The sequence below is a fragment of the Drosophila yakuba genome, chromosome 2L, assembly GCF_016746365.2.
Source record: "Drosophila yakuba strain Tai18E2 chromosome 2L, Prin_Dyak_Tai18E2_2.1, whole genome shotgun sequence".
NCBI lineage: Eukaryota > Metazoa > Arthropoda > Insecta > Diptera > Drosophilidae > Drosophila > Drosophila yakuba.
The window spans coordinates 12,434,940-12,462,746 of NC_052527.2; the positions used below are offsets into that span (position 1 = coordinate 12,434,940).

General features: G+C 46.7%; 3 protein-coding genes across 3 annotated transcripts; all 3 read left to right on the forward strand.

Moving 5' to 3' along the window:
• Nucleotides 1–1,280: 1,280 nt before the first annotated feature.
• Nucleotides 1,281–2,274, forward strand: LOC26536282. The gene is made up of 2 exons (XM_015199233.3): nucleotides 1,281–1,760; nucleotides 1,956–2,274. Exons 1-2 carry the CDS (start codon nucleotides 1,498–1,500, stop codon nucleotides 2,272–2,274), a joined length of 582 nt encoding a protein of 193 aa, XP_015054719.1. The 5' UTR covers nucleotides 1,281–1,497.
• Nucleotides 2,134–23,926, forward strand: LOC6527881. The gene is made up of 20 exons (XM_002088917.4): nucleotides 2,134–2,270; nucleotides 9,612–9,749; nucleotides 9,815–10,554; nucleotides 10,619–10,778; nucleotides 10,836–11,079; nucleotides 11,135–13,676; nucleotides 13,738–14,081; nucleotides 14,148–14,358; nucleotides 14,423–14,775; nucleotides 14,834–16,796; nucleotides 16,854–17,012; nucleotides 17,071–18,617; nucleotides 18,673–19,297; nucleotides 19,354–21,622; nucleotides 21,684–21,853; nucleotides 21,908–21,994; nucleotides 22,055–22,614; nucleotides 22,672–22,872; nucleotides 22,941–23,631; nucleotides 23,750–23,926. The coding sequence occupies exons 2-20, from the start codon at nucleotides 9,677–9,679 to the stop codon at nucleotides 23,810–23,812; spliced, it is 13,002 nt and encodes a 4,333-aa protein (XP_002088953.2). The 5' UTR covers nucleotides 2,134–2,270; nucleotides 9,612–9,676; the 3' UTR covers nucleotides 23,813–23,926.
• Nucleotides 23,927–24,054: 128 nt separating this feature from the next.
• On the forward strand, nucleotides 24,055–25,726 carry LOC6527882 (keratin, type I cytoskeletal 16). Its single transcript, XM_002088918.3, has 2 exons — nucleotides 24,055–24,542; nucleotides 24,608–25,726. Exons 1-2 carry the CDS (start codon nucleotides 24,531–24,533, stop codon nucleotides 25,118–25,120), a joined length of 525 nt encoding a protein of 174 aa, XP_002088954.1. The 5' UTR covers nucleotides 24,055–24,530; the 3' UTR covers nucleotides 25,121–25,726.
• Nucleotides 25,727–27,807: the final 2,081 nt, after the last annotated feature.

Genomic DNA, 27,807 nt, shown 5'->3' on the forward strand with positions numbered 1-27,807 from the left:
ATTTCAACCTCTGCAGAGATATTCGAGTTGGGGCTAAGTTTTCGCAACTTCACAAGACGCCCAAAGACACCGGCAAGATTTGCTCTCAAGTATTTACCACTCATATGCAGTGCAAATGTGCAACACACAGCTGCCAAATGGCGGATCACTTATTTTATTGACACGCATGCAAAAATGCCCAGGAGATACGGTTGCAGCAGTGTATATAGCAGATATAGCTAGAAATAGCAACGATTCCGACACCTGCAAAGCCCTCATTTCCCCAGCTGATAACCTTACAAGTTTTCTCTTTGATTTGCATACTCAACGTTTCCCGGGAAAAGAAGGCAGAGTAAACGTTAAATGGTTCAAAAGGTTCCACCCAGTACACACGAGCATTTGATTTGGATTGTTACGCAATTGGACAAGTTTGCCGCTTTTGTGTCCTGGGATAACAATTTTGCATTAATTTTGTTTGTGATTTCCTCGACCTTCGCCCTCTCAACGCTGCGCCACCGAATTGTTCATAATATTTTTCATATTTCATTGGAAAATTAAATTCCTGGCATATTTTTTGTTGGCCCAGCCAGCCGGCCCCATGGCCATGACCGCAACAGATGGAGCAGCCGGATCGGCTTGGATACCGAGCCCCAAAAATCGAACCCAACTAGACAACAACAGCTGCCAGGGGTTCGCTTTCGTTGGCCCTCTTGAAAAACACCGATTCCATCGAAGGCATTGACTTCCGAATTCAGCACGGCCAGCATAGTGAAATGAAATCACAAGCATAGTGTTCTTAGACTTTCAAACAAATTTTTTGTATATTACATTTTTTTTGCTCGGTAACCCTATACCATTTAGTTGTATTTGCACGGTTCGTATAAAGTATATTAACTTTTCCATCTGTTGGGCTCAAAAATATTACCAGCCAGACCATGGAGCTGATAGCTCCGATCTCCGTAACTGTCATCCATAACCTTTCGCCCGACTCCTTATCACACATCTCCCATACGCCACTTATCAGAGCTGTCTCTGCGCCGCGCTTGTGTTATCTCTGCTCCTCCTGCAATCAATCAACTACAATCGCATGAAGGGCAACTGGGACTCCGGTCCTCCGTTCCTCCGATTCTTTGCTTGTTTGGATTGTCCTCTCTTTATGGTTCGGCTGTTGATTTTACTACAAAATAAATACGCACCGCCAAGCGTGTGGCATTTTGGGGTGGCAGAGACCAGGGAACAGAGTCGATGGAATAAATAATATAAAGTCCAAACCGATAAGCAAAACATCAGCGGCAGCGGCATACAGTTGACAGTATGAAATCGAATTCGAAATCTCATCAAAACAAAAAAGGGGCATACGTTAGAGTATTTGCAGGGCCAGGGTATTCACAGGACACGAAGGGCCACGACCAAATCCTTTGAAATATGGCATGACCAAAGGCATTTAAATGGGCGACAAGCCAGCGGGATGCTTTTCGGCCAGTCCAGTTCCGATAACCAGAGCTGACAGCCATTAGGATGGACTGCAGCGGTGACTTCAACTGCGGAGGCATGCGTCTGATATGCGCGCGACGATTTCATTCATGTCCCGGCTTCAGCTTGGACTCCGGTCTCCTCGATATTCCCGTTCCCAGCTCCCAGTTCCAAGTTCCCAGTTGCCATTCATTCACCACGCACTTTGAAACCGGAGGAGATGTGCCAGCGCAAAAAAGACATGGTCTCTTATCTACCAAAAGTGGGCCTGACATCAAGCACTGTAAAAAAGATTGCACTGTGATTAGGTTAATATTTGCATTAAAATAATATAAAAGTAAACTAATTCTTACAGGAAGACGTTTTGTTTGGAAGGAATAATTTCAATTACATTTTTAAGTATTCAATCAGCAGTTATATTACCAGTAACACTAAGACATATTTATGCAGTTCTATAGTGCATTATTTTTCAAAGAGATGCACTAATCAACATTTTTTTCCAGTGCACTGCGGGGTTACAGGGCAAGTGCCCCAGTGTCTGACTCGATAGTCGGCTCAGCCGAGAGCCTGCGAACGAACGAGCGGAAAACGAGCAGCGGCATCAGCAGCAGCAGCAGCAGCAGCAGCAGAATCAGCATCAGCCAGAATCCAACGCCTCATTCGTGTTTGCCGCTTCGTGGGCAACGGACGCTTCCTCGGAACTCAAGTGGAGTGGCGAGCTGTAAAACGGAACCGGAAACGAAAGCGAGTGCGAGTGCGAGAGCGACAGAGAGAGAGAACCAGCCTGTTGACGGTTTGGCGGCGCGTTCGAACCGGAAGTAAGGATAAATTCACTGTTTGGCTGCTTTCGGCGGCACTTGTACGCCATCCTGTTGCGCCGTCGCACTTAATTCCTTGGTATCTGCGTTTGTGTGCGTGGGTTAGCTGGCCCGTGCAAGTGTGTGCCTAACGTACCGGAAATGAGCATGCAGCTCATTAATGTGTGCGCGTTTTTTCACTACTACAAAGTGCAGTGAAATGCTGCAAATTCGAATGAGTTAAATGCCATTACGGGTGCAGAGCCCAAATGTAGCGGAAAATGTGTAGAATGAAAATGTGGAAAGTTTCCGAAAATAACCTCAAACTGTGAAAACCCGTGCGCCACATGTCGTTGAAATCGCTAGTTAACATCGCATACGTGTGGATTTTGAATCGGAATCAGTCTCGTACCCAGATAAGTTGGGTCAAGAGTTCAATACAAAACAAGAGGGAATAGTCGCAGTTTAATCAATGTCGGGTCTTATAAATATAAAGTGTGTGAAGTGATAAGCAACTGTCGAGGAAGAGCAGAGCAAAATCTCTCAGTTTCTGACTGTCTTATTTACTCTGCTTGTGAAATGTTTTGCAGTGAAACTATGAATTAACAGATTATACGTGCTATATGTGCTCTTATGTCTATTATTAAATGAGTAACTATGCCGTTATAAAATTGATTTCAATAATATCAGATGAGTGCTTTCATCGTTATTGGTGTACTTTAAATCATTCATTGTATTTCATCTATAAATGAAATACAACATCTTATAAGCGAATAATCTGATCAATAAAAAAATACAAAAACGTGCAAATACTTTGAACTGAGACCTGTTAATTGATAAGAGATTCCAGAATGAAATCAGCTACTACTTTGAAAAAAAAAATATATCAGCTTCCGCAGCTAAGTAAAATTGAGATGAACTTTAAACTTATTCTTATATACATACTTCATGAGCTTTTACTCTAAGGAAGAGTTAACCCTTTAAATGTGGATTCAAAAAATACATAATAATGAATTTACTTACCAATAATCAGAGCGAAAACAATCTTTTTAAACCGTATATAATATTTATTATTTTATTATTGTATACATAAATGAATGATCTCGAGCACAGGAAGATCTTGAGTTTTTGTTATCCGTTTTTATTTATTTTTATGTAAACACAATTAAACAACAATAATCACGATTATTTACACTGGTACAGTGCTTGCTCTGCACATATCCTCTAGTCCACTTCAGGTGGTGAAAGGAGATTGAAAAATATTTCACTGCTTAACACCATACACAAGGAACTCCATAACTCTTGGCGCATTTATTGTTTTCCGCACAACATGGCGTATACTTTCTGCTTGCACACTGAATCCCACACATGAAACATGCAGCACTTGCAGATGACAGATTCAGATTGCGCAGGTGAAAGGATTATGGCTTTCCCAAAGCACTCAAATGTCACCATCTTGTCATCAGCAACTCACGCAGCGCATTAACAAGGTGCCCACTGAGCGGCTTTCCTTTAATTTCCTCAAGCGATCTGTCCACTTGTTGGTCGCACCACTTGGCCCGAAGTCAGCCCGAAAATGTCGCTGCGGCAGTTGACATCAATCCGTCCTGGCAAGAAGTGGAAGGATGTGCGTGGGGGCCACTCCTGTGTCTCCATATGTCTCGTCCTTAAACATGATAAAGAACCGGGATTAGTTGAGGTGAAGATGGATACGAAAGTAAACCAGTGAAAAGAAGGAGAGACTGTCAAAAGAAGTGGGAAAACCAGCTAGATATATGAGTGAATATACTTATTTAGGGCTTCATTATGATTCCCATTAAATTTCTATGTTCCGTTGATAGCTAGGCACTGCGCTTATACACCCAAATAGCACAAATGCTCGACGGCCTCAAAGCCATACGTGCATTCCGCTTTCAATTAGAAACCCTACAAAAGGACCCTACAAGCACCTTAAACAGATGGCTAGTTTCCTACTTGGTTTCCCTGCTTGCAGCACTTGGCCATAATTTTTTTAATTACAAAGCCATAAAAATTAAACGAACCAAAAGTGCGGCCACGGCTAGACCAACTAAGAACTAAGTAGCCCAACGACAGGAGCCACGACAGCAACAGGAAGGGATAAAAAGGCAGCTGGAGCAGGTGGAGAAACGGCAACGATTTAAGCCACATAAAACCAACAAACGGACAAACTGCCAGTTGGCGGAGCTGTGGGTGGAGGAGCACTACTATTTACAGCCAACTCAAGCCAACTGCTTGGTAACACCTACAACCAAAGGGAATGGCACTGAGACGCCTGCAGTTGACTACAAGTCAGCCAAACAAACGGCATGGGGATATTTTTTGTTCAACGCTTAAACCAAATTTGCATAATAGTTCTTCTTTCCGTTCACTGCAAATGTGCGAAAGAGCAACTGGCATCAGAATCTAAGTGAGCATTGCCAAATTATGCAAATGTTTGCCAAACTGAAAGCGAGCGACACTCGCTTTAAGAGCTGCAGCAGCTCTCACCGTACAACGGTGCGTATGCGTATTGATTTGAGCAGATTTCGAATGGAAATAAGGTGTGGTTTAAGGCTATAGAAAGGTTCCTCCTCTTTAAGCTTCTACATTGAATGGTTTTAAGGGTTTTTCAGAACCTGATATTTGTCTGTATTTTCTTAAAATACGTTATGATTCATTTTTTCTCAATAAACTTTTCACAGATATTTTCCCATTTCGGGCATTTCTGCTCCTCTATTATCCTGTTACAAGTGCCCATTTTTAGGACACATAGTATGAGCTTGTGCGCAACATTTTCCTCAATGCAATCCCAGTCGATTTCCCATTCGTTTTACTCTTTTTTCCCCACCTGCCTTGGCAATTCTCAGTTTGCAGTGTGCAGATTGCAGCTGAAAATCACGCCTCTGGCAATTTTAATCTCGTTTATTAGCCATTTTTCAAGTGATACACATAATTTTCAATTTTCCAATTTCTCACCCAGCACACGAACAATTTCCACCTGCCTTTTCACCGGCCCTTTTTCCGTCCATTTCCACCACCTGTCCGCCCTTCTTCTTACACCCATTGTCTTTATCGAACATGAAAAAATGCATTGCATATTGTATGCACCTTGGAGAAAAGGGGAAGGGGCAGCGATAAGAGGAGGGCAGTTGCACGGGGGCATAGCGAAAACACAACGCCCATTTGGAGGCCATTAGGACCACGTTGGTCCAGGCGGCTGGGTGCAAAAACAGAGGGGCACAACAATAACACGACGACCATGCCGAGCGAAGCGTGATGGCGCTAAAATGGCAACCAGGTGGTGAGAAGGCAACAGCAGCCAACGGCCTTTGTTGTTCAGGCCCACGACTATGTGGTACCCCTGGTATCTACAAAGCTATGCCACTTTTAAGCCTTAAAGTATGCGTTAGTTTGTTTTCTTTTATTTCTTAGTTTTCTGTTTCATTTGATAGAGATGTAAAATATGCTCAGGAGTTACCTGTTACATTCGTTACTCCCAATACAATATACTTTTGAGGGGTATTAATGGCGCTGGTTGAAAAAGGCAATAGAAGTCAGATCGCGCCCCCATCATTTTTTTGGCTTTCAGTGGATGTTGCAAGTGGAGGAATGTGAGGCGGGAACAAACTGCCGCGTCTTTATGCAATGACTGCATGCTTCCGTTGTCATCGTTTCCTGTTCTTTTTGCCGCTTTTGTTGCTTTTGTTGCTTTTGCTGCCGCTGCTGCATGCCACGCACTCAAAATTTTCGAATAAGCGCCATGGTCATGAAGAAGATCTGCTTCTTTTTACTGCGCTTCTTTGGCTCGGAAAATTTTTTTTCGCAGCCAGCTCCAATTTAGTTTGCAACTCCTCAGAGTTGGTGTTTCCTTCGCTACATGGATAACTTTCTTTTCCTACTTTGTTATTAGATTTGCATGCCAGCAGCGACGATGGCGACGAGGATGAGAATTTCCGCCTTACAATTCATGCGGAACATATGGATGCAAGTGCGTACATATGTATGTGCCACGCACGACCCCCCTTCCTAACCCTTTTTCCAACGACGCCCCTCACCGGAAAATTGCTGCAGCAAACGTAATTGCATTTACTTTGGAATTTATGCTAGTGAAAATTTTCTTGCTTTTTATTCCCCTTTGTTGCATTTACTGCCAGTGGGGATCGGGCCTTGATGCCACCAGACAGACTCTGAGCACAAGGCATAATCAAAATCAACTTTCGAGTGACGGTACTTCTTCCGGGATCGTTTGGTAATCAAAAAATTTCATATAAATTCTGAAACTCACATGTTTCTATGACAAAAACGCAGCTTGCTCCATTTGTCACATGACTTGCTACGAAGCACAAACAAATACTTGTTTTACCTTCATATTGGTTCCTTCTAGTTTTAAAGCCAAGGAATTCTTATCCTTTATTTGTAAAGAATTTTCCTTTGTCATTTTTGTTTAACTAATTCTAAAATTTCGATGCATATACATATGTGGGAGAGGCTTATGCAAACCTCTACTATACATAGTACTTCAAATCGTCATTTCAGGTGTTCTTTTAACTCGCTAACAATCTGCTAAAGTTCGCCATGTGCCCTTTTGGCCCCAAAGCCCCTACCAGTTCACTTTCTGCCAGAGAAACTGGCAACTGCAACTTCACCTTCACTTGAAAATTGCATTTTTACCAAAATGTTTGCCTGGGAAATGTTCTATGAGCGGCGCACGGGGAGGTGTGAGTGTGTGAGGGGGGAAATATGAAAACAAATGGCTCCTGAGTTTCTCTGGCTTTGGCCAAGTAATCGTAAGTTTTGTTTGCTTGGGGATCGCAATTGGGTGGGGGCCACAGAGGTGGCGGTGAGGGGGGGCTTGAATTTATGTGCTCTCTGCCTTGGTTATTGCACTTTTTTGGCCGTTTGATTTCGGGGTCGTGCTCGGGTGTGTATACAAGCTCAAAGGCTTAGGCCAAAAGTGCAGCAAAAATCATCAAAGAGCACGCCGCAGAAATCCCATTTCCATTATTATTATTCTTGCAAATCGTTGTCAAATTATATATACGAGTATATATGCTGGTTAGCAAAACCCCGATAGTTCTACTCCTATTCCGAATCTGGATTCACGTCCGAGCAGCCGCGGAAGTTAAGCCGCTTATCGCTTATCAGCTTTGTCTGCTTTGCGGATAAAAACGGCAGCAGTATTACGGGGCGTGCACTGGGAGAAATACCACACAACAATATACTTTCAAATATTTTTAAATTGATTCAGAAACACACAAGTTTTTAAAATGGTAGTTGAATGGTAGTTGAGTAGATACGTTTATTTCTGACTGACCAAAAACAACAATGTAAACAATTTTCAATAGGTTGAGCTCTGTTTGCACTTCCATTTCGAACAAATCCAAGAAAGTTGATATTTGTGTAGTACAGGAGCAGTGGAATGACCCGCAGGGTGCAGTGCAGATTTTAAGGGTCGTGGGGTCATCGCTGACAGGGAGATAGTAATAGTGAAGTGGACTGGACGTGCAGGAGGAATCACTGACTCACTGCAGTGCATTCAAGCTGGCATTGTTTTTTTTTTTTGGTTTTTTTTTTGGGTTTTGTGGGGGGCGCTGACTCGCTAATCTCTATGCATCGTGCGTGGGAAATCTAAATTGATAAGCTGCAGCATTGCTAAACCAATTTTGGTTGACAAAAATTTGGTCAAAGCCCATAACTCCGTAGATTATGAATTTTTGAAATTAATTTTGGCTAAGCTGCTGGTGTATATGAAGCTTATGAGTTTTCATTTGAGAGTTAAATCTTAAGCTAAGCTTGGTACTTTAAAAACCTAGATGATCGAGCATATATCAATATGTTAACGGAAGTGATAGAACCTGGAATGAAAGGAGCCTGCTGAGAAAAGTGGCGATAAAACATAGTGGAAACTGCAATTTGGCCCGATTGGCGTCAGCAGCGTGATTTGCAATCATTATTTACCCGGGCAGCCACCGCCAGCAAACGCAATTCAATCTGTGACAGCCGCACACAAGGATTCCGACAGTTATCCTGCGAGGAGCAGGAGGGCTGGAGGGCTGGAGGGCAGGAGGGCTGGAGGGCTGGGTGCTGCTGCATCGATGGAAATGAACGAATTGATGTACACGCCACGCTGGCCAAATCCGGAGCAGCATAAGTTGCAGCCGGAGTCGAAGTGCAAAAAAGTGTTAAGTGCTCTCACTGTTTCTTGCAGCAATCATTGTCAGCAAGCAGCCAGAACCGCAATCAGACCGCAGGAAGCGGCGAAGGACGATCCTGTGGCACAGAGGTGTTCACATGGACGCATTCCGGACAGTTTTTAAATTCCCTCTCGCTTGTACATGTTTTTGCATTCAACTAAATTGGTGAACTCGCTTTATAAAGCTGGCCAACATTTATCCTATATTTTTTGCAAGTTAGGGGATACCAAAATATGTTACTTCAGTACTAGAGTCACATATAAGTTGTTTAAAGCATCTGGACAAGATCCTCAAAATTAAGTCTGATATTTTTGTCTCGGCTAAGGAATATAGATTTTGGGGACATAAAACTCTGATTTTCGCCTGGCACATCTTTTGAACCCTTTAATTCTGTTGACTTTTACCAAAATCACTTTTCAAGTCAGCAATATGCCAGCACTGTTAGAGAGTGTGCAAGATTTATATGCAGCTATGAGGTTCAATACAGCAGACGGAACGGAGGAAAACAAAAAAGGATTTACACTCTGCTCCTCTGATTTCTATTTTTGTTATTTCTTTTTTTGTGAGCTGCAGCTTTAAAATCAAATGCAAATGCAAACAACAGTTGGCATCAATCGAAGCTGTCGGTAACGCCTCGCAGGATTCCGCCCGGTGCCCCCCACTTTATTGCTGGAATTAATGATGGCGGTGGAGGGTTGGTGGATACTCCTTGGGTCTTGGTTTTGTGTGTTTTATGTGGAATCAAGTGGAAATTCAATTGATTTGCTTTTGGCTTTGCATTCCGCTCCACAGGGGGGGCGGCTGTGGCCAGGAGGCGTGGCGTGTTATAATAATGGACGGGATGTGTGCGGCTTCAAAGGAAATCGCAGGCATTCTCCCAAGCAAAACGCACTTGAGTGCGAAATCATTTTGCGAATATTACAGAACTACAGAAGTACACGGCCTGCTCATTTTGCCATTTCTGTAGTTGCTGCTGGTGTCAGCATGTCAAATACGAGCACTTCGAAGTTAACCCGGCTCTTTCTCGCCCTTTGTCCAATCAATTGCAAAATTTATTCAATTAAAGGCACCGAGTAGTCGGTGCAGTCAACTGGCAGTGATGGTTCTTAATGAAGTCCCAGTTGAACAGGATTATCTCCAACCTGCATATCGCACTTCTCTCTTGCAGGTTTCCACATGTAACCTGGTCCAATCTCATCCGAAGAATCCTCGATAGCCAAGGAGAAGCCCACCATGGGCGGTATGAAGCCATTGGCAGCTATTTGGCTGCTGCTGCTCATCGCACACGCTCAGGCAGTGAGAGAAAGTAATTCTTATAATAACTTAATGCCATGCCCTTTACAAATACCATACCACTGTGTGCTTTTGTAGATCCCCTGAAGGATCCACGCATTTGCGGCCGGCCCCAATGTGATTCGAAGAATGCCAAGTTCAATTATGGCGAACAGCTCTACAAATATCAATACACGGTGGCTGTGCGCACCGAGTTCGCCGGATCCGGCGACAATAGTTCTGACCTCCTGCTGAAGTCGAACTTGGAAATATTCTTCCCCAAGCCCTGCGAAGGCTACTTGCGGATCACCGATGCCAAGCTGTACGATAACCTGGACGTGCTCAATGAATCGTCCGACGATAGCGATTCTTCAGAGAAGAATAAGGAGTACGACTACTATGACAATCTGGCTAACGAGGAGTCCGAGGCGCAAAACTTTGAGAATGTCCACCCTAAGAGCTCTAAGTTCAATGAGGATCTTACCACGAATCTTCTCCGATTCGCCTTCCACGACGGCCTCATCAGCGAGGTGTGTCCCCAGGAGCTGGAGACACCGTGGGTGCTCAACATCAAGAAGGGCATCCTTTCCGCCTTCCAGAACACCATGATGCGCTTCGACGTCGATGCCAATACCACTGAAACCGATGTATCCGGTCAATGCCAGGTGCAGTACTCACTGGAAGACACCGACAGTGCGTTTGTGAGGATCCGCAAGACAAAGGACATCAACTCCTGCCGCCAGCGATATGCCACCCACTCCGTTCTGCAGACCACGCCATACACATTCCGCGATGACAAGACCATCTGGCCCATTCTCAAATCCCAGAGTCACTGCAATGTAAGTGCAATTCGCATAAAAATAATATAAATAATTGATTAAATTCATATGCCATTTTATCTAGCTCACCGTTGATAACAACGTTTATAAGGAAATCAAATGTCTGGAGACACATCTTCTGGTGCCCTTCTCCAACGTCAGCTCAGGTGCCCTGACCACCAGTACCAGTCGGCTGAAGCTGACCGGGGAGGAGTCTTACAGCGCCGGAGAATTCCTAGAGCAACGTAAATAATTCCTTATTGATTAAACAATGCAGTGAATAATCGAGGATTGGTCCACAGATCCCGAGTTTGTGGAAAGGCGTGACACTCTGGTTTTTGATCATACACCTCCCGTAAAGCCCTCGCATGACGAGATCAAGGCTGCCCGGGAACTTTTGGTGGAGATGTGCAAGGTTGGCTTTCCCAATATTCAGCGTGAGTTCATCGATGTCTTCACCAACTTTCTGCAGACCTCCAAGAGCCTCAGCTACAAGACACTATCCGTGTTGCTCCAGCGTTCAGCTAGTACCTGCGAACAGGGCAGGTAAGTAAATTGAATGTTATATGCTTCAAATACGTTTCTAAATCAAATATTGCAGAAATCACTTGCTGGAATCGCTGCCCTTCATTGGTAGCACAGCTTCATACAAAGTGATGCGTGATCAGATTATCAACGAAAAGCTGACCAAGCAGATGGCTCACGACTGGATGACCGCGTTGTCCTTCATCACCCGCCCCGACGAGGACACCCTGGAAACCTTCCACTCGATCCTTGAATACGCCGAGAATCGACTCGACGCGGAGTACACCCTGGGCGCCACTGCGGTGGTGCACAGCTTTTGCAAACACCACGAAGCCTGCGAGGAGAACCTTCGAGTGCAACAGATCATCAATCTTCTGGAGACCGAGTTCCTAAGCCTGTACAATCTGTTCAAGGGCGAGCGACGCACCCGGGAGCGTATGGTAATCCTGCTGAAGGGATTGGGTAACGTTGGCGTGGTGTCACCTGCCTTCGCCGAACAGCTGCAGTGGATTATTCGTGAGGACGAAGCCCCGGTGGATATTCGCCTGCACGGCATCTTGGCCTTCCGCAGGGTGAACTGTGCTCGACACCGAAGCTACTTCCTGGATAACTACGGCAACTATACACTGAACTCGGAGCTGCGTATATACAGCTACTTGCAGGCCATGAGGTGTCCCGACTACATATCGGTTGGGGTAATAAAATCGATACTAGAACACGAGCAAATCAACCAGGTGGGCTCCTTCGTGTGGTCCCATCTGACCAACCTGGCTAAATCCAACTCCCCCGTTCGCATTGAGGCCCAGGGCTTGCTGCTCAATGATGAGCTCTCGGAACGCTTTAAGATGGACTTCCGCAAGTTCTCCAGGAACTACGAACACAGTTTATTCTTTGACGAGTACAATTTTGGTACCACCACGGATGCGAATGTTATCTTTGGCACCGATTCCTACTTGCCGCGCATTGCGAGTGTTAACTTTACTGCCGATCTCTTCGGTCAGTCGGTGAACTTCTTTGAGTTCACTGCCCGCGCTGAAGGATTGGAGGAGTTGGCGGCCAACGCCTTTGGTCCCAAAGGACCTTTGAGCGGCCAGTTGCTTCGCAAGAAGCTCTCCTTCCTCAATCGCTGGCTGGGCAACGAAAGTGCCGAGGAAGACGATACCCTTGAGAATCTGCTGAGCCTGGATAATCTGCGACTGAAGAGGAAGGCTCAGCCACATGAACGTGCGTCCGAGGAGGAAGACGACGAAGATTACGACTTCGAGGAGTCCTTGGAAGGTAGTAAGCGACACAAGCGAGATGTCAGTACCGCTCGCAAACAGGACATCGATCGCAACGTGGACAGTCTTGGTTATAAACTGAAGTACGACTACAATAATCCAAAAGCACAGTTTGGTCTACGGGTCTTTGGCAATGATCTGCGCTACTACAATGTCGAGTCCTTGGTGGAGGTGATGGCCTTGGCTGCCAAATTCAATCCCTTCCAGCAGGCAAAGAATGTGCTTTCCGGCAAGGAGTTTACGTATACCAAGTCCCGGGTATTTCTGGATGCCTCATATACGGTGCCCCTGGCAGTCGGACTTCCCTTGGCGATTCATGCCTTCGGAGCTTCCTCCATTGATCTGCGTGTTAGTGGCAGCCTAGATGAAATGGATCCGCCCACCGATTGGCACTTTGATGTCGAGGGTCAGTTTAAGCCCTCGGTGTCCGTGGATGTGATCACCACCATGCAGACGGACATGTTCTGGGATCAATCCGGCATCAAGGTGAAGAGCAACCTCTACTCCAACTCCGAGCTGGTGGCCAAGCTTAAGGTGCGTGGCCGCAATCTGGTCTCCTTCTCCTTCGATCTTCCCCGAGACCAAAACGAGATCTTCAGTGTCCGATCCGAGTTGTTGGTTCAAAAGCAGGAGGAGCAAGTGCCTCAGGCGGGCATTGCCAAACGAAGTGCCAACTCCACATGCACTTGGCCCGTGCTCGATCAGGCCATCGGATTGCAGATGTGTTCCCACTACAGCGTTCCGGATCTGAGCAATGCCACCGAAATTTACCCAAGCCTTCTACTAGCAGGACCACTCAATTTCAGCTTGATTCTGAAGAAGTCGGACCTCAGTGCTAAGAAGTACGTGTTCGAGTACAGATGGGAGCAGCAGGAAGAGGACAACAAGTTTGCGCTGGTGTTTACCACACCGGGCTCAAAGGTTCCCCGGGTTCTGGTTGCAAATGTGACCAAGGTGCCCGATGCCTTCAATGCATCCGTGGCCTTTGTGAATGGACCTAATCGCGTCTCCGCTGGTTGCAGCTATGATGGAAACCCGGATTTCCGACGCTTGGATGTCTATCTAGATACAAACGGAAATCGATCGTTGGACCTTGGAATGGAATTGCGTAGGCACCAGGACTTCACTGCCTGGATTTACAATCCGCGTATGCTGCTGGCCATTAATGGTGTCAACATTACTGGTCTGGCTGGCACTGTGAAAGTAAACGAGAAGAATGGCATCAAGCAGCATGATGTGGATCTCTCATTTGAGACCAAGAAGCTGCAGGTTGTGATCAAGGGCAATGTGGTTCAAAGCGAGATCACCACCTCCACCAACATGACCATTAAATACAGGGTTGGTATTTGCAACAGTTTTGTTGTTTCATTCAATAGATTAATTTGTTGTTCCTATCTAGTTCCAAGCAAATAAGATTGAGGAGATTAACTTTGCCGGCAAGCTGGTTAATAACGGAGATAAAAGCAAGACGGAGTATCGCGGTAACATGAAGCTCCAGACCTCGGCATATCCCAAGCTGAACTTCGCATCGGAATCCACGTGGCTCAGTCTTCAGGGCCACACCGAAGGCATGATCACCTACAACAATGCGCCGGATTATGTCAATCCCAACTACACGAGTTTGCTTCGTTTGATCTTTGCTCGCGCCCATTCGGAGGACTCTTTCTTGGAGGGCTCAAGCACACGGGCCAGTCTAGAACTGAAGCTTCCGAGGTCAAAGATTGACTACCGCATTTTAGTTAAGTAAGTGTGCTCTAAAATCTTTTATTATTTAGTTTCTTTTAATGTGTTTTCTTACTTTACTTTAAGGCACGAAGAACGCTACAAAAACGGAACCGAGCACAAAGTCATCGTTGGTCTGAAGTACACTCCTGAGAAGGAGATCACGGGAATGTTTTCCGTCCTTTTGCCAAGACGAAACCTTTTTGCCATCGATGTCTACATGAATGTGTCTGTGCCGGAGTTCAATTCGTGCACGGCCAGCCTTAAAGTGAACGAGAAGTCCACCAAGGATTATATCGTAAGAAAACCTTCTGAACTACATATGTTGGTACTAAGTTTATTTGTGTTGAAAATCCCTTTAGATCTTTATTAACGGCTCGTGGTTTACCGGACACTCAGTCGCAGTCAAGGCGAACTACAAGGATCGCAGTTCGCGGGCCCAGGCCCTTCATCACCTTAAAATGATTGTGGAAAGCCCATCCTTCAATGTAACCTCCCTCAACATTGTCTATCGCCGAAAACAGCTGTTGATCTTCTATGACGTTCAAGCCAAATATGGCCAAGATCCCTATGGCCTCACAATACAATACAATGCCGACAATCGCGACTCCAATGCGGAGGTGCGACTGAAGGTCAAGGAACGTGACTACTGGATCAATGCCAAATTGTTGTCAGAGCAGCCAAAACTGCTGCAGCTGGAAATTCACATGGATAAGTAAGTCTAAGTCAAATTTCTTTAACCAGGCTGTTTAATACACTTTTAAAACATTTAGAGTACGTGATGTGCATATTAAAGTTGGCCTGCTGAATGTGGACAAGCGTAAGGAGCTCTCTCTAGAATTGAAATGGGATGCCAATCGCAATCCCACCCAGAGACTGGGACTGCTGGCGGAATACAATTGTCCGGGAACAAAGCACTACAGCGGCAATGTGATGATCACCTATCCGGAGCGCACCATTCACGTGGGCTTTAGCTCCTTCACCGGAGGACCCAAATACTTTGGAAAGATTTACAGCTCATGGAGCATCGACGATCTGATCGAGTTCGAGTACGATGCGGGTATTCTTCCCGGCCAGACTCTCCATAACTGGGTGAAAGCCGAGCTGCGGACTCCTTTCGAAGGCTGGCGCCTCAACAGCCTTGATGCTGGCGTTTATAACCAGCACAACCTGATCCTTGTCAACTCGACGCTCTTCTGGGCAGATGATCAGAAGCTGCAGGTGGGCTACAAGAGCGACTACGACGTCAACGATCATCTGATGAGTTTTGATGTGCGCTTCGGCATCAACAGCACCATTCGCGATATTCCCACAATTAATGTGAAGGTAAAGCATTGGATGGATGTCAAGAAGGTGGACACGGAGCTGTATCTGGGTTACAGTGGACAGAATGATACCTTCAACACGTACAGCATGGACTCCAGTTGGGAGATTGGGAAAAACCAGCGATACAATAACTATTCCGGCTTAGTGCATCTGGTAAGTCCATTCAAGGGCTACGAGAAAGGTGGTCTGGTGGCCCAGTTCTCACTGAGCGACCAACGCGTGGTCAGCGGAGCTGCTTCGCTCAACTTCGATCTGCGGGAGTTCACTTTGACCATGGACGGTTATGTGAAGAAGCTGACGGACAACATGCTAACCGTTAACATCACCACTCCATTGGAGAAATTCCGCACCATCAACGCTCGCTTTGGCCTGAACGAGAAGAAACGTCATGCGGTGGCGGAGGTCAGAGCTCCCACGGCAGCTCTTGGCGTGGAGGTCCTGGCGGATATTAAGAATCTCCTCAACTTCGATGTCAAGCTGAGTGTGGCCACGCCCATCGAAAGCTTCCAACAGGCGGCAGTATTTGCACTATTCCATCCGGAGCGTGTCGACATGCGCGGATTGTGGAACAATGTCACCCTGGGATTTACTGGCGTGTGGCACATGCAGAATATCACCGATTTCGAGTACTCCTACCACGTGTTCACCCCACTGGCTGGCTTCGAGGAGAACGGATTCATTGTTCAGCTGCTGAAGAGGGACGAGTTTGTCTTCCAGCTGCACGGCAAGTTGTCCAACTATAAGCTGGGTGCGAAGATCAACGGCAAACCAAAGTCTGACTTGGTCAATCAGCTGGGCAACAACAAAATGGAACTGGAGATGCTCTACGACGCGGACTTCAAGCCACTCAATGCTGAGATGGATTACAAGCCAGATCCAGATGAGGAGTATTTCTCCTACTTCACGGACTTCCAAGTGGACACACTTGTGTGGCCAACCATTGTGGGTACTGTGGACATTCAGGAGATCATTGATTTCTATCTGGTTGTGGGTCACGTGCAACTGCCACAGGGCAAACTGGAGTTCAAGGATCGCCTCCACTATCCTGACTACATAAACATCCACAATCTCTTGACCGTGACTACACCATTTCCGGAGGCCAAGAGTATAAAGTCAATTGTGGAGTATCACGTTGACCTACACTTCAACGCATTCTATGAGCGCGTCAAGTTCGTAGTCACCGATGCTAAGGAACACACACAAGAGCTGGGCTTTGAGTTTAACTACACCGCCCTGCAGGATAATGTGAAGCCCAAGGCTCATGATGTCCAGATCACACTACTCACACCGTATGAAAAGCTTCAGGAAATCTACGTTCACGGGCGCCTCGAAATGGATGAAAATGCCTATAAGGGCAACATCAGCGCGGTTACGGCCCACACACATCTTTCGATGGCTGCCTCCATAGAGGTTCGTATTAATGTCTAAGAACGAGCACTTATATTTACCAACTATCTGTGTACTCAGAACGAGGACAGCTTCTTGGAAACATCGGTGGGTATCCTGTTGGAGACGGACGTTATTCCCCACTATGGCTGTCAGGTGTACTTTAAGAAGGACTTCTCAGCCGTGGACAATGCCATTGATATACGATTCGAGGTCACCGACAATGGAACACTTAACCAGGTAATGCCCAAAGTTATAGTATATTATGTACAACCTATTGATCTTATTTTTCCATTAGCTGCACATTACCACGGACTGGCACACTGATCCCTCCTACATTGTGAACGCAAACGGAAGGATTAAAACCACCATGCTGCCACTTCAGATGGCGTCCACTTCTGTGCTGGTCACCAAGGGTCAGAATCCCCAGCTCAATTTCGATCTTAACTTTATGAGCCAGAAGGGCCAGAGCATATCCTACGGCACGCGTGCCAACAAAAAGAAAGATGTCTTCAACATTGAGGTGTGGACTCCAATGAAAAACTTCCGCAACATTTCCATGCACGGCACTGCTGTTAGAAACGCCCGCGATTCCGGTCGTTATGATGTCTCTGGGTTCTTGTACAGAAATATGGCCACATATGGAGTCACAGGAGCCGTCCGCATGACCGACAGTCTGCCCATCGATGTCGTTTTGAGGGTACAGCCCAAGACTGGTGGTCGGGATGGTGTGATTGAACTGAACATCCATGAGACGGGGCCGAAGAAGATTCGCTTTTCCTTCAGCGCCATTGAGGATGGCAAAATGTGCCAGATGTCCGGAGGTTACAGCGTCAGCGAGTCCAACGGAGCCATGGATTTCTCAGTGCTAGTGGAAAGCACGGAGCCAGAAATCGCACGCATTAATTTCTACGGCAATCTTAGTCCCAACTCTGAGGGTTCCCTTGTGGGAGACTTGAACTTGGAGACCCCATGGAAGGCGCTCGGAATCGATAGTGTGCACCTGCACTCGGACGTGGGTTTGGTTGCTAAGGGAGGCCACATAGTGGGCGAGTATAAGATCGGTCAGTACATTGGCCGAGGTAGTTGCCTGTGGTCTTGGATTCTGGCCGAGAACATGCAGCTGGTGCTGGAGAACTACCTGGAGAGACCAAATGCCAAGCCGAGAATCGTGCACGCCAGTGCCAAGTACCTGAATCCGGGTCAAACCTACGCCCAGTTGCAGGCTGGCGGACGCCTGAGCGTCGATTCCAAATGGAATCTCGACGTGAATGGTAGTGCGCAATACAAGTCAGTTGATGATTTCAAGTTCAATGTCATCACCGAGCTGCCGTTGCCTGTGGGAGATCGCCACCAGCTGAGTGCCAACTATCAGGGCAACGTGATCAGCCAGCAGTTCATCAATCCCGATTTTACCTTCGAGGCCAGCTACGAGAGTGTGGAAGCACAGAACAAGCTCTTGTCTCGCGTCTCCTATCAAAATGCCACCAATAACCACAAGGGCTTGGGCCACGTCGAGTGGGGTAAGATTCAAAGCCTGTCTGTGGTGGAGGGTGATTTCGAGCTGCTCCAGAAGCAAGGAGCCCGCAAGGAGTTCGCTGCCAAGATGATCACGCCCAAATTCAAGGATGAGCACACCTTTGCCGTAACCGGCAGTTATGACTTTGAAAAGTCGGGTTACCACAACATGGTGGGCGCACTGGATTATCCTTCCAGTCGTCGCATTACCGACCTGGACGTGTCCTTTAGTTCGCTGAGCAACATGCATGGAATCTTCAACAGCACACTGCCAACCTTCCTCAATGTCAGTTGGTTTAAGACCGACTTTAACTTCACCACCAACAAGTGAGTTAATCAACCATGCCGTAATTGTTTATTATTATTAATTTTAAAATTGTAGTGGAAAGAGCTACCGCTACTGCCGCTGCTTTTGGCCGCAGGATACTGCCTACTTCAAGTTGAACAGCAACTACGATAGCGACAGCAGCAACTTGAACCACAACCTCAATGGCAATGTGGAAATAGAAGTTCCATTGGCGACCCGGCATCGAGCGGATGTGGTATATGGCCTGCAAAAGCGACGCAATCAGGATGCAGGAAATGTGAAGGTCGTCTACAATGAGAAGCAGGTGCTCGATGGCAAGTACAAGCGCGTGGATCAGGCCAAGCATCCAATATACAAGGAGACAACGGACATCACACTGGAGAACGAGGTGAAACCGCTGGGCATTCACTTTGTCAGCACCAGGGATGCCAGCGACCCAGCGGGAACCCAGGACGTGAAGCACATCGAGGTCTACGAGCTGAGGAACACGCAGAACTTCAATCTCACCGGTGAGTTACACTCGAGGGCCACTCTCAAGGCCCAGGACTTCAAGGTGGTGGCCATTCATCCGAATCGTGCCGTGGTGCTGAGCACTAAATACGAGGACGTTAGTCCCGAAGTTGTCAGGCATCACACCAAGTTGGAGTTGTCGGAAACGGCATGGATGGGATACAACCTGGAGCTGGGTAACTTCAGCAAGGTAAGCGAAATGATCGATTTAAAAGTATGTTAGCCTAATTTGTATTTATTGCACAGGTTGGCAACGAGTCCCAGAGCTTCGCCCTGGAAATTTTCTATCCGAAGCGCAATCTCTCCTCCTCGGGACAGTACTACATGACGGAGACGCACTTCAACTCCGACCTGTCCTTCCAATGGCTGGGCGGCAACTACGACCAACAGCCCAAGACTATACACAGCAACTTGCAATGGAGAGCGGAGCCGCTGCAACGTGGAGATCGGGAGCATCGCACCATCGCACTGACGGTGGCACATCCCCTCCTGGAGAAGGACATCAATTGCAAGGCAACGTACTACCGGGGGTTGCGTGATCTGCTAAGGACACACTTGACCATCGACTACTCGGAATATCCCGACCAACTGATTGAGCTGGGTGCTCAGCTGACGGATAGGTACAGTGAACTCGGCCACACCAACTACACGTTCCAGGTGTACGGCAAACATGTGGCTTCCGAACTGGATGTCCAGCTAAATGGAACTTTGGCTGCCCGGAACTCCTACTACAAGACGGAGTCTACAGCCCACTACAAGCGTGATATATTCCCGGCCAGATATGGCAAATTCCTGGCCCTGCTCGATGTCAATAAGCGGGAAGTGGAATACGAACGCCAGTCGCCATTCCACACAGTGCGACTGCACCTGCTGCCCACCATGCGGTATCCGATTTACGGACTGAATGCCACACTCTGGGATACTCCAGATACAAACCATTCGGGTTACATATACATGGACATCTTGGAGCGCTACGCTCGAATGGATTTCAACTTGACGGAGGACGCCAGTCAGAACCTCCAAATGGTCGGTTACATTCCGGACACACGCAGTGCATTCCTGGACATTTGGCGCAACTACGAGGAGATACGTGTGATCGATGTCAGCTCGTATCTGAAGATGAATCACTCACGTCTAATCACTGGCCGCTTCCACTGGCGTCCATCGATCCGGCAAGAAGTTCGCGAGAAAATCCAAGCCGTGGGCAAATCGGTGTACAGTTCGTTCTCGGAAGGTATTGATTTTTGGGTGAAGTCTATATACACGGAAACCACGGAATCCATGGGCGTGGTGTGGAACACAGCCAAGGATTATAACAAGGATTTCATCGACGATATAGGCCAGTTGAGCGTTTTGGAGGAGGATCTCGCTGATCTGCGATTGTTTGTAAATCAGTCGTACGAGGCAAATGATTTCTATATCAAAAACGTGGTCAATTTCACCTTAACTATCCTGGATGAACTCGCCATTAGAGATCACATCGAGTCGCTGCCCAAGATCTTCTCTGAACTGTGGCAGGCAATGGGAGATTCTGGCAAGGCTTTACGGAACAGCATTGTGTGGCTAATCGATACCATTAAGACCACGTACAACAATCTTCTGGATGCGGTGGCCCGATTCTTCCATGGCGAGAGTCTCGTCTACCTATCCGCTCTGCTAGAGAAGGGCATCGCAAAGTACGACAGTTTTGTGAAAGATCTGCACATCAAGTTCATACAATACATCGAAAACCTATGGCACAAGACGTGGACATTGGCGGAGAATCACTGGAAGGCAGTGCTTAAGCGATTTGAGCCTCATCTCTTCAAGATGATTAGCTTTATAGAGAGTACAGCCTGGAATCTCAGCAAGGAGGTGTTTGATTTCATTTACAAGCGCACCAATGAGCTGGCGGAGTCTCCGTACTTCAACAAGGTCTCCAGTTTTACGGCGGATGCGGAGCGCCTTTACCGGGACTTCAAGTCGAACGATGCCATCACCAACATTAAGAAGTATTCCACGCTAGCCTGGAATTTCGTCAAGGAGAAGTACTTCAAACTGGTGCCCTTCGGCGCTGAATTGAACGAGATCCTCACCGAAATCTGGGAGGAAATCAAAGAACTTGAGAAAATCGATCAGGTGCAGATCATGGTGCAGAAGTACTACGAAGTCATGGCCAAGATCGATTGGGTGGCAGACGAACTGCAACTGGAGCACCGCCTGCACCAGGTGTACGGTCTGCTGAGGAACAAGTTCCGCAACTACGCCATGAACGCCTTGGAAACAGCCGACATGTATCGGGAGGCCAAGACCAAGTTCGTCTTTGATCCGGAAGTGGGCATTATCGATCTGGAGCAGAAGCTGCCCATGTCCTGGCACGCTTTCAACGAGACGCCCAGGTTCGAGGAGATTCCCGAGTACCAATTGCTCGCCAAGGCGCAGAGCTTCTTCAGTGAAACCAACTCATCGATCGTGATGAAGCTTTACAACATGCGCACCCATCTGGATCCCAAGACCTGGCTGCCACCGTACTACTGTGAGTTTATTGAAGGTATACCAGATATTATAGTTACTATAATTTTAACGTTATTCTTTAGCTCGCGCATTGCTCATTGACTCGCGTCACTACATGACCTTCGATCAGCGTTATGTCGGTCTGAATCTTAACTTTGACGAGCTAGGAAATGGACGACCCACTTCCCAATGCAGCTATCTGCTAGCCCACGACTTCTTTAAACGAAACTTCACTTTGCTTTTGGAACCAGCGGTAGGTGTATAATAAGGATACCTTGGTTACTTACTAAAAACACATATTTTCCAGAGCAAATCCCTGGCTGGCCAAGGACTAACACGCAAGTTGAGCTTCATTGCCAATGGTCAACTTATTGAAATTGACCTCGAAACAGATGTGAGTCAACTATTACACCGTATATAGTATTAGATATTAATCTCTTCAACTTCTACCCAGCACATAAGCATTAATGGCAATCCACAACCCATCCTACCTCTGAAACTGGGAGATGTGAACATCCACCGTGATCTGGACGTACTCTCCATCACCTCAGATACCGAGTTCAGTCTGCACTGCAATGTGCAGTTCGATCTCTGCTGGTTCGAGGTGAGTGGTTGGTACTTTGGCAGGACAGCGGGATTGCTGGGAACCCTGAACAACGAGCCCTACGACGAGTACACAATGTCCACTGGCGTGATCTCCAATGAGACGCAGCGCTTCACGGATTCGTGGAGCCTTAAGCAATGCAGGCAGAACAAGCTGGCCCAAAGCCAAGAGGTCAGCAAGGAGGTCAACGATGCCTGTACCAGCTTCTTCCGCTCCGGCATATTGGCCACCTGCAGTGCGGTCCTCGATCCAACTCCATTCTACGAAATGTGTCTGGACTTGGGCATGAAGTCGCCGCCAATTCGAAAGGGACACCCGGCGGTGAAAGGAGCATGTGCAGCAGCTTTGGCTTACATCGAGGCCTGTACTGCACTGAAGGTTCCCATGCGGGTGCCTTCCCAGTGTGTATTGTAAGTTGTCTATTAGCCAAATGAATAATCAATGATTAATAATCATTACCTTTTTAGCTGCCAACTCTCGAATGGTTCGTACGTGCCAGAGGGAACTTTCATGGAGCTTTCCGGGCCTGAGATCCCAAGAAGCAGCGACGTCGTCTTCATCGTTGAAGCCAAGGAATGCAATGCCAATCTAAAGACGTCCAAGAGCATCATGACCGTGGTGAGCAGCATAGAAGAGCAGCTCCAGGCCGCCAAGCTAACGAACAATCGGTGAGTGTTTTCCTAAATCATTTCACCCCGTCACCTACATGACCGTATGCCAATCCTTAAATCCATAGGTATGCTGTGGTGGCCTTTGGAGGCGTTGCTCCGTATGACAAGGCAAGGAGTGTCATATACGAACACAACGAATTCACCTCCAAGCCGGAACAGCTGGCGGACTACTTTAGCCACATCAACACCGGAAATGGCAGCAGCAACGATATCCTAATGGCCATTTCCGCAGCTGCCAAGCTGAACTTCCGTCCGGGCGTATCGAAGACCTTCATCCTGCTCTCCTGCAGCAGATGTGCGGCCAGGGATATGCGCTTCGACTACACCTCCATTCTGCAGTACTTGCTGGAGGAGGGCATAAACCTTCACATCCTGGCCGACACCGAGTTCGACTTTGAGCGTAACAAAAAGCTGCGACACTTCTTTGGCCTGGACAGCAAACTGGTCTACTCCAAGCGATTCCCCGAAGGTGATGCGGAAGCCCGCAACACGACCCACATCCCGAAGAGCAATTTGGGCATCTGTACAACGCTGGCGGTGGAGACGCAGGGATCTGTGTTCAGCGCCCGCAAACTGCAGCCGGAGAGAAAGTATCCAATTAAGCGATTTGCCACTATTTTCGCCAAGCGAGTCGCCCTTAGTGCCACGCCCATCCAGAGCCAGACCTGCGAGTGCTCCGCCCACAACACGGGCGTCTCCTACATGGCCTGCTCGCCACAGGCTTTGCCCGAGGAGAAGTACGATCTGGACGACTATGTAAGTGGCTATTGAGAAGGCTGAATGACTTCATACCTTCAAAAGAAATAAATCTATTACATTAATGATTTGTCTTTAATAAGCATACATAGTAATGAAGTTAATTTTACCTTTGCAGGACTCGTTCAATAACTGGGACTGGGGAGACGAGCCGGAGGGCGAGACGAATGTAATGTCGTAGTTTGTAGTCCGCCACAATTAGTTAGCTAGTTCAGTTATGTCACTGCAGAATGTAAGGTTTTTCTAATGCATAACCGACAGGCATATTTTGTAAAAATAAATCAAATCATATAAATACAAAGTGTAAACGCATTTGGTGGTGTCATAATTTCCAGTTGATAGTTGGCCAAAGTTAACGAGTGACACGCCCGACCAGTTTTCAGCTTCCTATTCATTGTCTGCGCCAATCTCGGTCGCTGATTAAAAGTTGCCCGACCGCCTGCAGCAGCTTACAATTGCATGCTGCATGCTGCAAGTTGCAAGTTGGTGGCAGCCACTTGCGGTGGACCATTGGGATGACTATCACTTTTGCAGCTGGTGGCATGCAGAACTCAAGTACGTGTAACAACCTTAACCCTAAAGCGAACCGAGCCAAGCCAAGTCGATGCGATTCGCAATGGAATGGACCATGTCCGCGCTCACTCGAACCACTTGATACCCAGTTGAACCCAATTTGTTGATATAACTTTTCCCTGGAAAAAGCGCACAATGGAAATTATGCGAGCCGAGTGGTAATGCAATACTTTCTATTTCAATGCTATGGTTACATCAACCGGCCGTCCTAGGCCCAATTGCGAATCTTTCACTTTTGGGCCAGCTATAAAAACCAGCGGACAGATTGCAGCCACTCGCATTGCTGCACAGAGATCCGGCCAGAAAGCCACACGGACATAGACAAGATGTGGAGATTCGTAAGTGCAAGCCCTCGAAATAGAGAATCTCTCGATTCACACTCCAACTCTGGATTGCCTTTCAGCTTCTGATTTGCAGTATTCAACTGATTTGCGCCTCGGAGCACAGTGGCGAAGGATATGGCGATGGTTACGGATACGGCGGAGGAGGCGGCGGTGGCGGCATCGGCGGATCAGGAGGCAGCGGCGGAGGAGGCGATGGCCACTTCCACCACCACACACCCACCACGTACTCGGAGATCTCGAAGCACGTGCCGGTGCACGTGATCGAAAAGGTGCCACTGCCCATTCCCCATCCGGTGGCCGTTCAGGTGCCCAATGTCATTCGGCTGCAGATACCGGAACCCTACGCCGTCCACGTGCCCGTCCAGCAGGAGATCCACGTGCCGGTGTACAAAATAGTGCCCGAAATAACCGAAAAGAAGATACCCTACACCGTGGAGAAGCCATACCCCGTCGAGGTGGAGAAACCCTATCCCGTCGAGGTGATCAAGCAGATCAAGATTCCGGTGCCTAAACCGTATCCTGTTCCTTTTACCATCTACAAGCACGTCCTGCAAAAGGAGCACGGATGGTGATGTAGATAGTCGTCGGTGGTTAGGTGTGTAAGTTTTGGAATGCCAGCTCTGACTCAAAGAGTATTATTTTACAAAGCTAATGAGTAAATATAGTGTTTAAGACAAAGTACTGCGTTTGCAGAATAATTAAATAATAAATAAATTGTTTGAGTTGGTCTATAAACAAATGATAAAATATAATTTTGTTCCACACATTTTCGGCACATGCTTTTATCCGTAGGCTTTATTCCTAAAATTGTGTTCCATAAATTGTTGGCATATGCTTTTATCCATAGGTTTCATTCTTAGCTGAGTACTTTCCGAAGCTTAAAAAGTTCTGCATAACAAAGTGAAAGTAGGGAAATGTCACTTTACATGTAGACAATTTCGAAAATTGGTAGGGAAAATGAAAAAGCTTTTCCAATCAAGGCTACAAATCTCAGAACCCTTGCGAGCGAAGCTTTTTTTGAGCAGTCCTCTTTTTTGATGGCGGCAAAGTGCGTATACACACGCTGACAACTGACACATATACCTCGCAGGTTCGTTAAACTTTTCCGAATTGATTGACGCTGTGTGGGAAAGTGTGGGTCAGGTTTTCCTCAAACCGATGACGTGCGCACGCCCCACACCACACCACCCAACCAACCACCCAACCAACCACCCAACCAACCACCCAACCAACCACCCAACCAACCACCCAACAACCAACCACCCACAAACCAACGCCTTCTCATCCGGTGAGGTGTTGCTTGGTTTTATATCCTGTATGTCCTTGAAGGGGACGTGTGGGCAACTTTGCCGCGATTGTCAATGATTTTCATTTGTTGCACGCCGCTAGTAAAGTCATCCCCATTCCCCTAATGCCTGTCATTCCGTAGCGCAGTCAGTCAGTCAGTCATTTAGTCAGTTAGTCAATCAAGCGCAGCTGCTGCAAATTATTTATGCACAACTTGTAGCTCCACACGCACACGACTGGTGAGCAAAATGTATCCAAAGGATGTGCCTTAGACGTATATGTATATGTATGTGTGGTGCACAGTGTGTTTGCCTACGTGTCGGGAACTTTAATTTCATTTACATTCACAAACAAAAGGCCACAAATGCTGAAAAACTTCATCCATTTGTTCTTCAATCTTAACTATTTCTCCATTTTAAGACAACTTCAAAAGTTTCCGTTTTGAAGGGTGCAAAGTAAATGCAAAGTAATAGAAATTGCTTAAATACATTATTCTAAGCAAAGGCGGCAAAACTTTTTCGTAATTAAATGCTGACACACCCAGGAAACCATTGTTCATTACAATTTTCCAACAGGTCAGGTTCGGGTTCAGTTAGCGCTGGAATTTAATTAATTATGAAAACATGCTAAATGATTCATCTGGCCGGATAAATATAGCATTAACCATTACCAAACGACCGAAATGCAATTGTTGAGTTATGCTCTTTGTGTTCTGCGATGCAATGCCATTTGCATCATTCATCAACTCATTTGGAAAATTTGGTAATTGCACATTCTGATTAAACGATAATTGAGTGATTCAGTGTGTTTGCTGTCGTGGTTTCGAATGGCCATTTGGCCAGGACCAAATGTGCGTATCGGAGATCAGCCGCCTCGTTGATTGGCCTAATTACCATTTGTCTACTTTCACGGGCTCAATGGAGGCCACAAAAGCATTGCTTTTGGGGGAAATTTTCATTTTTCAAGGTGAATACATTTGAAGCCATGGTTTGTTTGCAGTTTTCTGAAATATTTGACTTTTGAAAGATAATCATAGAACAATTTCGGACTTTGAAATGTTACGAGATTGAAACAAACCATTAACTAACCACGAAAATATGTGCAAGTTCCTTATAGCCCAAATGAATTGTCTTTGAGTAGAAACCACAACCGTTGAAAGTCCTTAACATTACATGGTTACATTTAAGGATGGTGTCCTCCTCCCACCCAGACTCCCACTTCCCTAGACCATAGACCACATGTGGCAATTGAATCTAGCTGGCCTAAGCCCCCAGCATATTATGCGAAAGCCAAGCCTGAATTCCGACAACCCGGTCTATCCAATCGATTGGCGCATAAAATGCAAATTAAATTGTCGGAACATTTGGTATTACAGCAGCCAAAGCTCTCAGCCAATGAGCTTAGCCAAAGTCTGGCAAACAAATTTACAATGCTAAGCTCATGTGAAGGCTGGCGAAGTGAGGTGATCTGGTGGGTGGTATGTATCTGTACATACATACGTACAGATGGGCTGGCGAAAGGGGGAACTTTTGGATTCGTGGAATTAATTTAAGTTAATTGATTTTTCTGCCAGAAGCTGTACACGTGCAAGAGTTTTCCGCACTCAGACATACAGACAGACAGACAGTCAGGCAGCCAGGCAATCGATGAGGAAAAGGAAACTGCTAGGCGGCAAAAAGGACGAGAAGGCGGAAATTGACAAGAGCCTCGAGTGCTGAGTTGTAAGGGAAATACATTTCCATGCCCCCATTCACATTATCACCCGCCATTCCATTGAGACATCATATGTGTCCTCCTGTTTGACAGGCAGACGTGGCCCTCGATGGACTTTTAGGAGCGGCTCCATTTCCCATTTCCCATTTTCCAGCTGCCACAGCTGAGATAAAAATAGCTTGCGACATTAATAACGCCAAATTAATCAATTGCCCAACGATTCGGGTTGCCTTCATATTGTTATTTTTAAGCATTTCAA